The 13547-nt window shown below is 34.4% G+C and overlaps 1 protein-coding gene across 4 annotated transcripts in view; it reads left to right on the top strand.

Moving 5' to 3' along the window:
• CRPPA (CDP-L-ribitol pyrophosphorylase A) overlaps positions 1-13547 on the top strand; it is a 391837-nt gene that overhangs the window by 190607 nt on the left and 187683 nt on the right. For all 4 annotated transcript variants that reach the window (XM_036863587.1, XM_036863588.1, XM_036863589.1 and 1 more), the window contains exon 9: positions 9598-9729. In XM_036863587.1, the coding sequence (XP_036719482.1) occupies positions 9598-9729 (132 nt within the window). The remainder of the gene's footprint in view (positions 1-9597; positions 9730-13547) is intronic.

Below are 13547 nucleotides of genomic sequence, written 5' to 3'. Positions count from 1 at the left end.
ATAATTCTCAGAACCCCACCCCAACCCCAAATGTGGCCTGCTAATGCATATTATTAGTATAATTATGTTAATGTTAGTAATAACAGACACTCATTGAATGTTTCACATAATGAGTCACTATCCTTTTCTTTTAAAGTAAATAATCCCATTTAATCCCCAGAGCAATCCTAAGAGTTGATTATCATAGATGCTATTATCCTCAGTTCAAGAATAAGCGCTGTGCTCATTTCACTTTATCACATGACATTGATGAGGGATGTCAGTACTTGCCCTTTTCAAGTAACAATAGATTGTTAAAGAAGAAAAGGGTCTGAAAAATCATTTGGTAGAATGCTCTCATTTTACAAGAGATAATTGAGGCCATTTTCTTTCCCTGGATCTGAGATAATTTTTTTATATTAGGGGTGTCAAATTCAAATTGTTCTTGTAGAGGGCCAGATAATGAATACTTTAGACTTCATCCACCATATGGTCTTGGTCGCAACTATTCCACTCTGCTATAGTGCAAAAGCAGCCATAGACAAGATGTCAAAGAACATGTGTGGCTGGCTGTGTTTCTATACAACTTCATTCACAGAAAACAGGCAGGAGGCTGGATTGACTCATGGGCCATAGGTTCTCGAACTTCGGCTTAGATTTTCAATCCAAAATGATCTATTTGCCACAGTTACTTAGTACCTTTACTAAAATAACTGTTAGACATTCTTTAATAGACATATACTCTCTGGGCCATCAGTCTCATGATTTAAAGTATTGCTTGTGTGCCAATTCCTACGTTTTTACATCTAATTTTCATTATTCCTATGTTTTGACAGGAATGTTTAAGTGCATGAAGTTTAAAAAGTTTGTAATCATCGTCTTCCTTCCAAGAACCGTCCCTCCCAAAAGTGTCTCTTTTGTTTTCAGTTTTGACCTCATCACAGCCACTATAACAGATTTTGCTAATTGCAGATCTACTATGTTACTCTCATTGTCAGGAAGGGAAAATTTTCCCTCCACCCCTCTAAGTTCTTTTGGCTGGTCTAATAATTGATACAAGGCAGATTAACAGGAGAAAAAAAATTTTAATTTTGTATGTGCAAAGGTACCCAAGAGTAATCAAAGCAGCCTGTTGATATACCCTTTTAGACAAAGAAACTTAGGCTTCAGTACTAATTAGTGAAGAAACTAAGCAGAGTGTGTTTACACAGACTTCTCGGCCCTGAATGCCCTGTCTCTGGCCATAAGAATGTCTGTTTACCTCCTGGTACAGGGAGGGTGGCTTCCACATGGAAACTTATTTCCTGCTTTCGGGGGACATAAAGGAGGCTCAGAGTGTCCTTGTACCCACTGTTTCTCAGGTAACTTTAATTCAAAACAATCAGTATGTCAAAGTGGTATATTTTGGGGTGGCCTGCCCTGAACCCCGTCATTATTTAAACCTTCTAGACACTCCTCATCCCCTCCTGGACAAAGCTCAGTCAGATCATAAAGCCTTGGGCTGTTCTGGCTCTTGCTTAATTTTATCATCCTTATTCTTCTTTCTTCACTGAGCAATTTGCCCTCTGGTAATACTGAACTACTATAGTTCTGCACATGTACTGTGTTACCTGACACATCTGTGTTTACTCTGGTGAGTTTTTCTACCTGAGACACCATTTTTCTAGTGCTTGCTTGCTTGACTCCTATTATCCTTAAAGTATGAGTGACAATATTTTGTCTTGGAATCCTTCCTTTATATTCGTGTGCTCAGAGTCTTTTTCCCTTTTTCAAGACAGCTTGTGTAGGTGTTCAGAAATGTTTATTGACTTGAATTTGCCTTGACATTTTCACTTACAAATGTAGGTACATTAAAACAGAATCAGTTATTCTTAGAAATTCAAAGTATTATAATGGACTTTTGTAGTGGTTTGCCCCAATGCATAGAGTGTCTTAACTTGTGAACTCCAAAAATACCTGTTTTTTAAAAAAATCAGAAAATGCTGATCTAAATGGCCTGCAGACAACCTTAATAATAATAGCAGTAATAAATTTTATCATGTAAGATGAAATTTTGACAAGGCACTAAAATATATAAAGATTATATACTAAACTCAGTGAAGAATCACACACCTGTTTTTGGTAACTTCTTCAATGATTTGTATTCTCTGACAATTTTTCTCAGAGTTTTCTCAAACAGAAAAATAAGTAAATAAATAAATACAGAGTCAAATGTTTCAGATAATAGTAGCTAAACAAATCAGTGCTTCATATTGGGATTGCTTTTAACTTTTGGTTCTAAAGTTTGTTACAGACGATACAGATGTTACTTAATTGTAGTTGTACATAATGCTTCAGATAATTGTATTAATAGCAAAATACAACAGTGGCAGAGTTATGTCCTTATAAGAGAATCAATCTTGTGAAATAATCTGAAAAATGTTCATTTTATGATTTTTTTACATGTTTTAAAGTAATACTCGGTTTTTCTATTGACTGTTTAAAATATGAAGTTCTCAAGTCCCTCCCATCAGGAAGCTTGCACAAGCCTCTTAGATAGCCTCATCCACCAGAGGGCAGACAGCAGAAGCAAGAAGAACTACAGTTCTGCAGCCTATGGAACGAAAACCACATTCACAGAAAGATAGACAAATGAAAAGGCAGAGGACTATGTACCAGATGAAGGAACAAGAAAAAACCCCAGAAAAACAACTAAATGAAGTGGAGATAGGCAACCTTCCAGAAAAAGAATTCAGAATAATGATAATGAAGATGATCCAGGACCTCGGAAAAAGAATGGAGGCAAAGATCAAGAAGATGCAAGAAATGTTTAACAAAGGCCTAGAAGAATTAAAGAACAAACAAACAGAGATGAACAATACAATAACTGAAATGAAAACTACACTAGAAGGAATCAAGAGCAGAATAAATGAGGCAGAAGAACAGATAAGTGACCTGGAAGACAGAATGGTGGAATTCACTGCTGTGGAACAGAATAAAGAAAAAAGAATGAAAAGAAATGAAGACAGCCTAAGAGACCTCTGGGACAACATTAAATGCACCAACATTCACATTATAGGGGTCCCAGAAGGAGAAGAGAGAAAGGACCCAAGAAAATATGTGAAGAGATTATAGTTGAAAACTTCCCTAACATGGGAAAAGAAATAGCCACCCAAGTCCAGGAAGTGCAGAGTCCCAGGCAGGATAAACCCAAGGAGAAACACGCCGAGACACATAGTAATCAAATTGACAAAAAAAAAATTATTAAAATGTGAAGTTCTCATTCCATTACTTTGATCTTTTAAATAAGGATCTGAAAAAAAAATGTATATACAAATGTAACATTTTTACTGGTACTATAGAACTCATTTACTTTTTAATTCTTTGAATCAATAGAAACATTTAAACCTTTTCTATGGTTGATATTTTAATGCAAAGTACTATTTTATTTTATTTACTACCTTTTATTAAATGCCATTATTTCCCAACCCACTAGCTTTGCTGGTATTTTGTTAAGATTTACAAATGAGTTGTTAGGCATTTGCTCTCAGTTTCCACGATAGCTTAAAACTTAATTAGTTCTGTTCATCAGAATTATGAGTTGAATTTCATGATGGCATTGATTTAAACTTGTTCTAAAATGAAGTGATTCAATATTAAAAGCTTATTTTTTTCTTTTTAGAAGTACAATTTATTAAATTAATTTTCATTAATAAAATCCATGTAATTCATAAGTAGTTGAAGTGAGATGAAAATTTTTCTGAAGTTTTTGGGGCTTTTTTATCCTTAAGATAAACTCTTACTTTGATTTGCATAGTATTGGCCAGTTTCATCAATTTTTAGATTTCCCTGATATTTCTTTTGAAAAGTGATGTTTTGAAGATGTTGGGCCTCATTCACACAACTTACTCTTCTGTACACATATGTTGATAATTTTGCAGTATCTATTGTGTGGATTCAAAGAACCTCTGGTCTATCTACCAATTCTTTCTAACTCAATTATTTGATAATTACCAGAACTTTCATTTTGACCATTCTTCCTTCTACTTTGGTGGGCATTAAGCAATGCATTACTTGGATATATACATAAGCTTCACAAATTGACTTTTTTCTTAGTCAAATAAACAAAGAGTTTGTTTTCCCTTCTACCACAAATCCTGACTCCCTTCTCAGGCCTTCCTGTGAACATGGACTCTGGAATGAGACAGAAGTGTTAAATGTGGTGTTATGGAACATTCCTGATATTTTAAAGAATATTGTACGTGATATTAGCTATTGTCCTTTAATTAATGTACCTGTCCTCAGTGACAAGTGAAAAATCACATTTTATAATATAAAAAAGTAATTGGAGTTCTTGGGGACCAGGGGTATATTAAATGGTTACTAAGACAAATATAAAGCATGTGTAGAACTGAATGTAGAGGACATGAGGCAGAGAGAAGCCTTTTCCAAACTCTGAGTGCCAGAAACCTCGCCCACCCACAAAGCCATGAAGTTATCCACATGTTAAATGTTTAAGCAGTTTACTATTTTATAGGAGTGAATTTGCTACCTTTAAAAAAGATGAAATTACATTATTTTTTGGGGGGGGTGGGTAGGAAGATATCCATATCTTTTTTATGTATGCATGAAAAAGAACATTTAGAAATGGCATCCTAACTGGGGAATATTGTTTTTCCTATAATTTACATGTAGTAAATTAGTGAATGGTGCAAAAAGAGACCAAAGAATATATATTTGGTGTAGCTATAAGCAAATCTGCAGAAGTCAACCTAGATGAAATGTTTTGCTACATTTCAATGGATACAAGTGCTTGTATCCTGTCCAAACTGTTTGTTTTATTAAGGCAAAAACATTTACATTTCTTGAGTTATCATGACCATTTTGCAACCTTCTGCTACAGTTGTATAAATCTGTCCTGTTTTTAAAATTAAAGTTGATTGTATTGTACCAACTCAATGTTTTCCTGGACCTCATAAGTATCTGGTGTATTTTAGAATTCAAAATTAGTAGCACAGTGTTATGTATATGCTTAAATTTTACGTTATTGGTATTAGGAAGTACATCTGCTGGAGATTATCTTCCGGTTTTTATGATGTCATCAGGCTTTCTCACATGGTGAAAGAGAATTTTGAGATGCATCCTACTTCTTCATGCTCGAATTTTATCAACCTGATTATATACATTTCATAAGGTCAATATCCGTATCTGTTTCTTTAAAAGTGACATATGTCAGCTACAATAATATTTAGCACATACTAAGTATTTAGAAAAGGAGCTGCGTTATTCTCCTATGTTCTACTACTTTATGTCTTAAAGTTTCCCTATAATTTAAGTACTTGGTTTGGTGGTATGAAAAAATTAATAAACATAAACCTCTATTAAAAAGAATTAGGAGACCAGAAGGGGGAGCTCTCATGCCCTGAGATTATAGCAGAGCCCGACAGGAAGAAGAAACACTCCTCTTCTTTCCTGGTGAAGACTCAGTGAGTAGAAAGTCATGGACTCTTTGTTTACTATAGCCCTCCAACTTCCTTTTCCCCCTCGATAAAAGCCTTCTCCTTTTCTTGCTGTGTGAGAATTTGCACGTGGCTCACCATGGTTACAGACACGGAATCACAATTCTCTGATGATCCCAAATGAATAAACCCATCTTTGTTTTAGGTCAACAATGGGGTAAATAGGCAGTTTGTAGGTATATAAATAGTTTGCCCAGAATTCACTTTTACGCACTATTTCCTTAATTTGTGGAATCTACGGTGAACAGAATTGACCTACTGATTTTTTTGAGTGCCGTTAACATTTTTTCTTTTCAAGGAGCTAGGGTATGTTGAATCTTACAGACCTATAGCTGGAGTGAAAGCCTTCCATTCCTAGTTTAGAATCTCATGACTTGGTGAGAACTTTTAAAAACTATTATACATGTAGCGTGTCCTTCAGTTCAACCTAGATGTTCTATGCTACAACATCTGTTTCTGTAAGAAAAATTAGTTTCTATGTGATTAGTAAATAAAGCAGTTAGGTCCATTTAATGTGAAGTTGCATCAGCTTGTGTGCAACTTTTCCTAGATAGAAACAGCCAGAAAAACAGGAATAGAATGATAACCTTGGGAGGAAAGAGAAACACCCTCAACTCAGCTGCTGCACTGGTAGCAGAAGCCTTTGACGTTAAAAAAAAATTTTGTCTGATGCATTAGTTTCTAAGAGAAGTGCAGTCAAACATCCCTCTGTGTTTATGGATTTGGATATTGTTTTCTCATAATTCAGTCTTTTTTTTTTTTTTTTTTTGCTTTGTGTTTTAAAATCTATGTTCTTAGTAATAAGGTTATGGTTATTATAAGTTTTGTTTTTTTATTATGTACTGTTTATCTGTATTAATGTTTGTTTTTTTTGTCTTAACCCTATTATATTGCTACAACCTTAATTTTCGGTAGTATTTGCATGGTATGCCTTTTCATACCAGTACATACATAAATGTCTAATGAAAACTATCTTGTCCTGTAAAGTACATACTTTCAGGATAGTTTTCATTAGACATTTATATTATAGCTAGCATATAGTTCGATTTTTCTTAAAAATCCAATCTGATAAATCTGTCACTTAAGAAAGAGTTAAAAAGTGTTACATTTATCTTTATTATTTTTATATTTGGGATTCTTTCTACAAGCTTATTTTTTTTGGTTATTGCTGTCGGCCAATTGTTTTGTTTGCTACTTTACTTTCCTCCTATGCTTTGTTGCATTGATACAAATAATCCTTTAGTCCTTCTGCAAGTTTGGAAACTATACAATATAATTGTATATAGCTTTAATTAAATAGCATTACTTTTAATATAATTAGCTGTAAGTTAACCAAGTGTAAGGTCTAATTTCTGTCCTTCAAAAAAAAAAAGATTCAGCACACTTTATCTATTGAACATTCTCATTACAATATAATCTTGTCGAGAGTTTTAGGTTTACCATTTTTTTAGACTCCCAGAGTTATAATTTATTTTTATAATTAATAGTTAATGTAATTAACTGGTATTTAAAAAATTAATTTTAGGCTCTCTTGTAGGACACTCTTTAAGGAAAGTTAAAAATGAGTACCTGCTCCCAGCTCTGACTTCCCGGAGAGGTTCCCCAGCTCCTGGCAGCATGCGTTTCTTCCTGGGCCAACCCTAATGGCAGCTTCCTGGCACAGAGCTCATTCCCAGTTGTATCATAGTCATCATTCCTTCTCTAATTAATGCATTACCAGCATTTCCGCTCTTTCATTTCTGTGCCTTTTAAATTTCTGTGCAGGCTATAATTACCAGTTATAGTGGTCTTGTCTTTTCTGCTCCTTGTGCTATTTTTACACAAACCGTCTCCCTACCATCCACCTCCCTTACTTTAGTGCAAGATTTTTCTGAACTCAAATTTTGTCAGGAAGACTTGTATTAAACAAGAAATGTCTGTCTGTCTAGCTAGCTATCTAGGCTGGCAGTAAGGTTGCCCAGGTTGTGTATTGCAAAATTCTAGGGCATTCCATTCACCTAAAATATGTTGGGCAAGGTGGCCACTAGCATTTCATGGTATCTGAATAGTACAGCTAATTACACAGTTAAAAGAGTTAAACAGTCCACTGAGGCTTTTAACTCCAAACAGTAGTATTGTTCCCCAGCCCAGCTGGTATGGGGCTATGTAGTGATCAGGCCACATGGGCTCTGGAGAGACTCTTACCCTCAGCCTGTCCCCTGGCTTCAGATCCATACCATGACTGCCGTTTCCAAAATTGCCTCAGTGTTGGGGAGTTAGCCTGCTTTTCGTAGCAAGCACACCACCAGCAATTTTAGGTTCAGACTCCTAAGAGTAGAAGCCTTTATAGCGCTAGTTGGACCAACTTTGTGAAAGACTACAGGGCAGGGAAAAAGGCAGGGCAGAGGTGGGCGTGTCTTCTGCTTTAGCTCCTGAGCTCATCCATCATCTCACATGAGTTTAGGGGCTGCTTTTCTCTCCCCACTTCTCCCTCTACCTTGGCTTCTCAGGGGTGAGGGAAGGAGATCACAGAAGGTGGTATGTGAGCCATCCTTTCAGAAGGCTTCAGCTGCAAATAGGGACTGACATCTTTTGCAACAGCTGATAGTCATTAGCTTCCAGGTACCAGCAAGGGGAACACCTGGCTATAAGCTGAATTACTTTGAAGGAAGGTCTAGTATTTATAGTTCATTCACAATTCTTCCAGCCTGGGTGTGGTTCACCAGTCAGGAGTTAGTTTTAGCATAAGTAATGCTACCTGGTAAAAAAGCTGAAGTTTCACTTTCATAAGTTTTCAGGGAAACAGAGCTTAGGGGAAGGTGAGCCCAGAGTTTCAGGGTTACATGGTCTTTTCTTCAGCTATTCAGCAGCTGGAAAAACCTGAAACTTATACTTTCTGCTTTTTATCTTCCAAAAAGTTTTATTTTTGCTTTTCTTTGTTCTTTTGATTTATGAATTGGACATTTTTAAGGAAAAAAGTCTATATTGTTACCTTAGATTTCAAGAGGTAGCAGCTATATGTATATGTTTTCAACTGACTATATTTAATGAAAAGTTCCAAGAAAGTTACTGAATATCTACTAAATTAAAATATATTGCACATTATCTCAGTTATCTTTAAAAATGGATGTTATATAAGCAATTTTCCCTGGAAAAGCAAAATGTAATGGGTGAAAAAAAAACCTCTCATTCCCTTGTTTTACAGAAAGAACATAGTAAGATGTTTTGCTGTCTGTTGTCATAAAGAGCACATTTCCATGTGAATGAGCAGAGAGGAAGGGATTAGTATAAGATTGGTATAAGGGATTAATATTAGTATATAAGGTGGAGTATATTATAAAATGCTCCTAGTTAATAAATACACGTAATTGAACAAATAATTCTTAAGTTTTAAAATTTTGATATTGCAAAAGAATACACATATTTCTTTATGCTCATTGTATATGTGCATTTGCATTTTAAATAGTTTATTTTGAAGCTATTGTTGTGATTTAGGTTTTTATATCCCATGAAAGACAGACAGTATTGTATCATCTCAGTAGTAGTAGTTTGTAGAAAAGAGCACAGATCACCCTGAGACCTTCAATTTAAATGAAAAATAATGCTTAAAAAATAGTCACGTGAATAATTTCAAGAAAAACACTAACACTGGTAAAAGAATTCTACATAAAATTCTTCTGGATTTACTTTAAGAAGTAGATTATTATTAAATTCCAATTATTACTTTGAAAGGGAATCTTCTAAATAACTATGTATTTGGATAAGCAGTCCCTTGAATTTTTTTGTTATTGTTAATTTCTTAACCTATTTATTTCTATCTAGCCTAGTTTCAAATTACAAATTAGGAAGTAAGTTGAAAGAATTGATGAAATCATATATTCTTTATATCAATACACTTGACTCTGACACAAATTAAAATAGAATATTAGCATTTTATACTTTTCAATTAGTGTTTACTGTGTCTGTATTTATAAAGGATGATTGATTCATTTTATTAAGTATTTATGGGTTGAAATGATTAGAAGTTAATAAAATGATAAAAATAATTTCAATTTATATGTGTTTTAAGCTTCTTTAATGTCATACTTTTCAAGGGAAACTGAATGGTACTCTGATTGTTACTTTTTATATTATTTTGCAGGTGCAGTTTCTTGATTATGAATCAGAACCATCTGGTCAGAAAATGGAAAACCTAATGCGGATTAGAGAATTTGCCAAGGAAGTGAAAAAAACAAATATTTTATTATATGGCCTTCTCGTATATTACCCACAGGTAGGTAAAATGTTGGTCTCTTCAGATTGTATGTTTTTTAGACTACAGTTTTATTGGTGGGAACCTGATTTGGTTAAAAGCAAAGAAATATTAAAAAAATTTTGGGCTGGAAAATTACTTATCTATTCATGTTCTGCAGCAGGTAGAAACTCTTGACTCTAAGGGAAAATTAAAAATCAAAACAAGTGTTTTGATTAGGGGGAAAAAAAGATGAAAATTGGCAACGATCTCACACTAGGTAGCCCACATAAAATTGCCAGATATGCAAATGAAAATACAGAATCCCCAGTTAAGTTTGAGTTTCAAATAAATAATAAATAATTTTATTTTAAATTCCAATTTTGGAATTTGAAATTTGAATTTCATATTTAACTGGACCTTTGTATTTAACTGGCAACTCTAAGGTCACAATCTTAGCCGTTTGTATAATTTAAAATTGTTTATTCCTTTAATGCTGTGCTAAAGATGTTGGTAATCAAGACTTTAATTATTTGAAAGCAGTGGCTGGCATTTGGGTTACATGAGGGCATGGTATTTAACTAGACAAAAACTCTTACTGTCGCTGTCTTTTAATAGCGAGTCACTTAAGCTGAAGGCAAAATGAATTAGCATTATAAATTCTTTGTGCAGAGGAATGCTATTTAAATCAAACTGTTTGGAGAATCTGTTAGAGAAGATGGATTTGCCCTTTGTGCATAGATACCTTTCATAGAACTTGCCGAAAGCTTCATGGTGTCTTAGAGGTGTACCACATAGGAGTCAAGGAAATAAAATAGTCAACTGCTTTTTTATTTAGTGGTCTGGAATAAAAGTGATTTGGTACTATATGGTTGATGAATAACAGCTATTGTTTATGAAATATTTAAGGTGCCTTTTTAGCCTGAAAGTAACAACATTTCTTTTGAAACAAATGGATTTTAGTTGAATATAAGGGCCATCTTTTAGCGAGTTCCTTGGTTTTCTTTAACTTTGAGGTTGTTTCCTCTGCTTCTGACATAGACAAGCATGACCTCCAGTTGGTCCTAAGGACAAGGCAAAGTTTAGTTCACTTAGGATCATGGAATTGTAAAATGTTAGTGCTGTATGGTTCCTGAAGTCAGCACAACCAAGGCCTAAAGAGAGACATATAGTTGCCCAAGGACATAAAACTGGCAGAGTAAGAATTAGAACTCAGGTCTGTATCTTCCTTCAGGAATGTTTCCTCTTCAATATTGTCTTTGGTGGTACCCTAGATTAACGTGGTGGGAAAAAGAAATCAGTTATTTCTCTTGTGCCATGCAAAGGAGTCATGGTCTAATGCTATGCTATACAGGTATAAAATAGAGTTCACTCAGGAAAACCTCAAAAGCTGGGGAATGGTAGAGCACACACAGTTCTGGAACTCTCTTTGTCCTATGATTTAGACTAAGCACAAAGGGTCTGTAGCTGACTTTCTAGTGGAGGGTCTGGTTGCCAGATGAAATAGAGCATGGAATTTCAGAGAAAAAGTATGTTTTAGCATAAGTATGTCCCAAATGTTACATGGACCATATTTGCACAAAAAATTCTTTGTTGTTATTCTGAATTTCAAGTATAACTGGGCATCTTGTGTTTTATTTGCTAAACCTGGTAACACTTGTAGAGTTCATGTTTACATAAAAGTATTCATTTTTTTCACACTTGACATGTTCTACCCTTTTATGGAATGGAGAACAGTGAGTATCTATGTGACTCTGTACCTGTGAAGGCTCCCTGATTGGAAAAGTAGCCCTTGTTGAAAAGGACGAGCCTTTGCAGCCCACTGCTTGGTATCTGACTGCTCTTTTAAGCAAACTTGGACCTGCTAAGCCAGCTGTCTACTAAGTTACCAAAAGTGGGAAAAAGATGGCCCTGCAAGCCCTTCAGGATATGTCTCTCATTGCTTTAGGATGCAAATACAGCTTATTTAGGTGTTGCTTGTCTCTTCTTAACATTTCAGTAATGATGTTTCAAGTATGTGAAAATGTTTAAAATGAAAGGTTTACTTTTGTCCTTAAAGACACAGATGTGAATTGACTTTTACTAGCCCAACACACTGTCCAATGCATAATTCCACCTTAAAGAGCACTTACTGAGAGATCCTGAGATGTTTGTTAGATATGCCATTAAGAAAGAGCTGTGGTTAAAAAATTGGAGAGGCAGCAGTGAATAGAGTTAAACAGACTTCTTTAATGAGGGCTTCTCACAAATCCTTAATATACTGATGAGCATTTCATATCTCCAACCTGGGGACAAGGGCTATGCCATTTTCCATTTTCTCCTGTAATCCTTTAACCATAGATAAATCATGGGACTAATGTTCCCTAAAAGAAACTTTGAAACACTCCTCACAAGTATACCGTTAAGTAAAGAAAGCACTACCTCTGTACAGTCTTTTTCTACTTCAGTACTAATTTTTCCATTTAGTTAAAGCAGCACTTCTAACATTGAGTGCCTACTTGACACTGCAAACACCAAGGATATGAAGATGTATAAGGTGGAGCTTTCATTCACTGTTTAGTGAAGAGTGTTGCTCTGTGCTTTCCGCTGTGCTGTGAGATACAACTTTTTGTAGTGTTCATACACTGGACTTTGTTCCCTAAATCTAATTCATCTCTGTAAGAGCCATTAGGTGTTTTGTAGGTAGTTATTGTGTATGCTTCTAAGTCTCTGATCAGTGAAACCTTTCTAGATTTTTTTTTTAAACAATTTTTCATAAGACACTAGCATCAGGTGCCTCTTCTTTGGATAGGTTTTCAGTTTATTGATAGCCCCTCCTTGGAAGAGAGAATGTATCGAATTGACTTCTGTATCTGTGTTACACATATGTTCATTCGGGCTTAAAGAAAACCTCCCTTGTTATGTATGTGATATTTCTGATAATGTAGATGGTCTTGATATTTGGCCGCACCTTCACAGTGTTGATGTATATGATGTTTATAGTTAAATAGAATTACGTAGGCTCTTTTCTTTTTAAGCACATGATGCTATTAAACCTCTGTTTGTGTTTGTATAGTGTTCTTTTACACACATGTATTGGAGTTTTTGCATTTGGCAATTTTAAGCTGATTACTTTTATTCTATTATTTCAGTCTTTCATTGTCTTTTTTGATCTAGATTATAGCATGTGATTAATTAGCTATAGTTTCTTGCATCATATAATTTACAAATTAGATGTCATCTATATTTTGTATATACCTTTAAGGAAAAAATTGATTTGGATAAAGCTAAGGATTGATTCCTTCTTTAGTATCTATAAATGTTCTACAATGTTGTCTGTGATCAATTCCTGATAATTTAATAATTCAGTCACTGACAAATGCATCTAATTTTATAATATGTTAACTCAATTTCTCCATATTTTCTTTACTGATATAAGAAACTTTAACAAATACTTTACTTAACTCTAGATAAGCTTTATGTGTGTGTGTTTTCTGCCTTTGAGAGAGATTATTTGCTAAATTATTGAATATGCTAGTTTCTTATCTGTATCACCATAGTAAGGCACTAATTAACTTTTTTTTCCCAAAATTGACTTTAAAATACTCTAGTGGCCTCAAAAAATTAGTAATTTAAACTGAGCCCTTCGTGGGTAGCTTAAACTTAGAGTTATAGATCAAGTGACAGACTTCACTGTGTATATATATGTATCTATACATTTATATACACACACATATATAAATATAAGTAAAAAATACTTGACCATAGTATAAAGTTTTCTAATGTTATCATCCAGTTTTCAGTTCCTCAAGTTGTAAACAAATCAGGAAAGATTTGAAATTTATGCTCTAGACTAGAAATGTAGCATAAAGCTTGCCTTT

This window comes from Balaenoptera musculus, chromosome 9, assembly GCF_009873245.2.
Source record: "Balaenoptera musculus isolate JJ_BM4_2016_0621 chromosome 9, mBalMus1.pri.v3, whole genome shotgun sequence".
Taxonomy (NCBI): domain Eukaryota; kingdom Metazoa; phylum Chordata; class Mammalia; order Artiodactyla; family Balaenopteridae; genus Balaenoptera; species Balaenoptera musculus.
Note: the sequence above shows the minus strand (reverse complement) of the source record. Positions and strands in the feature narration are given on the sequence as shown.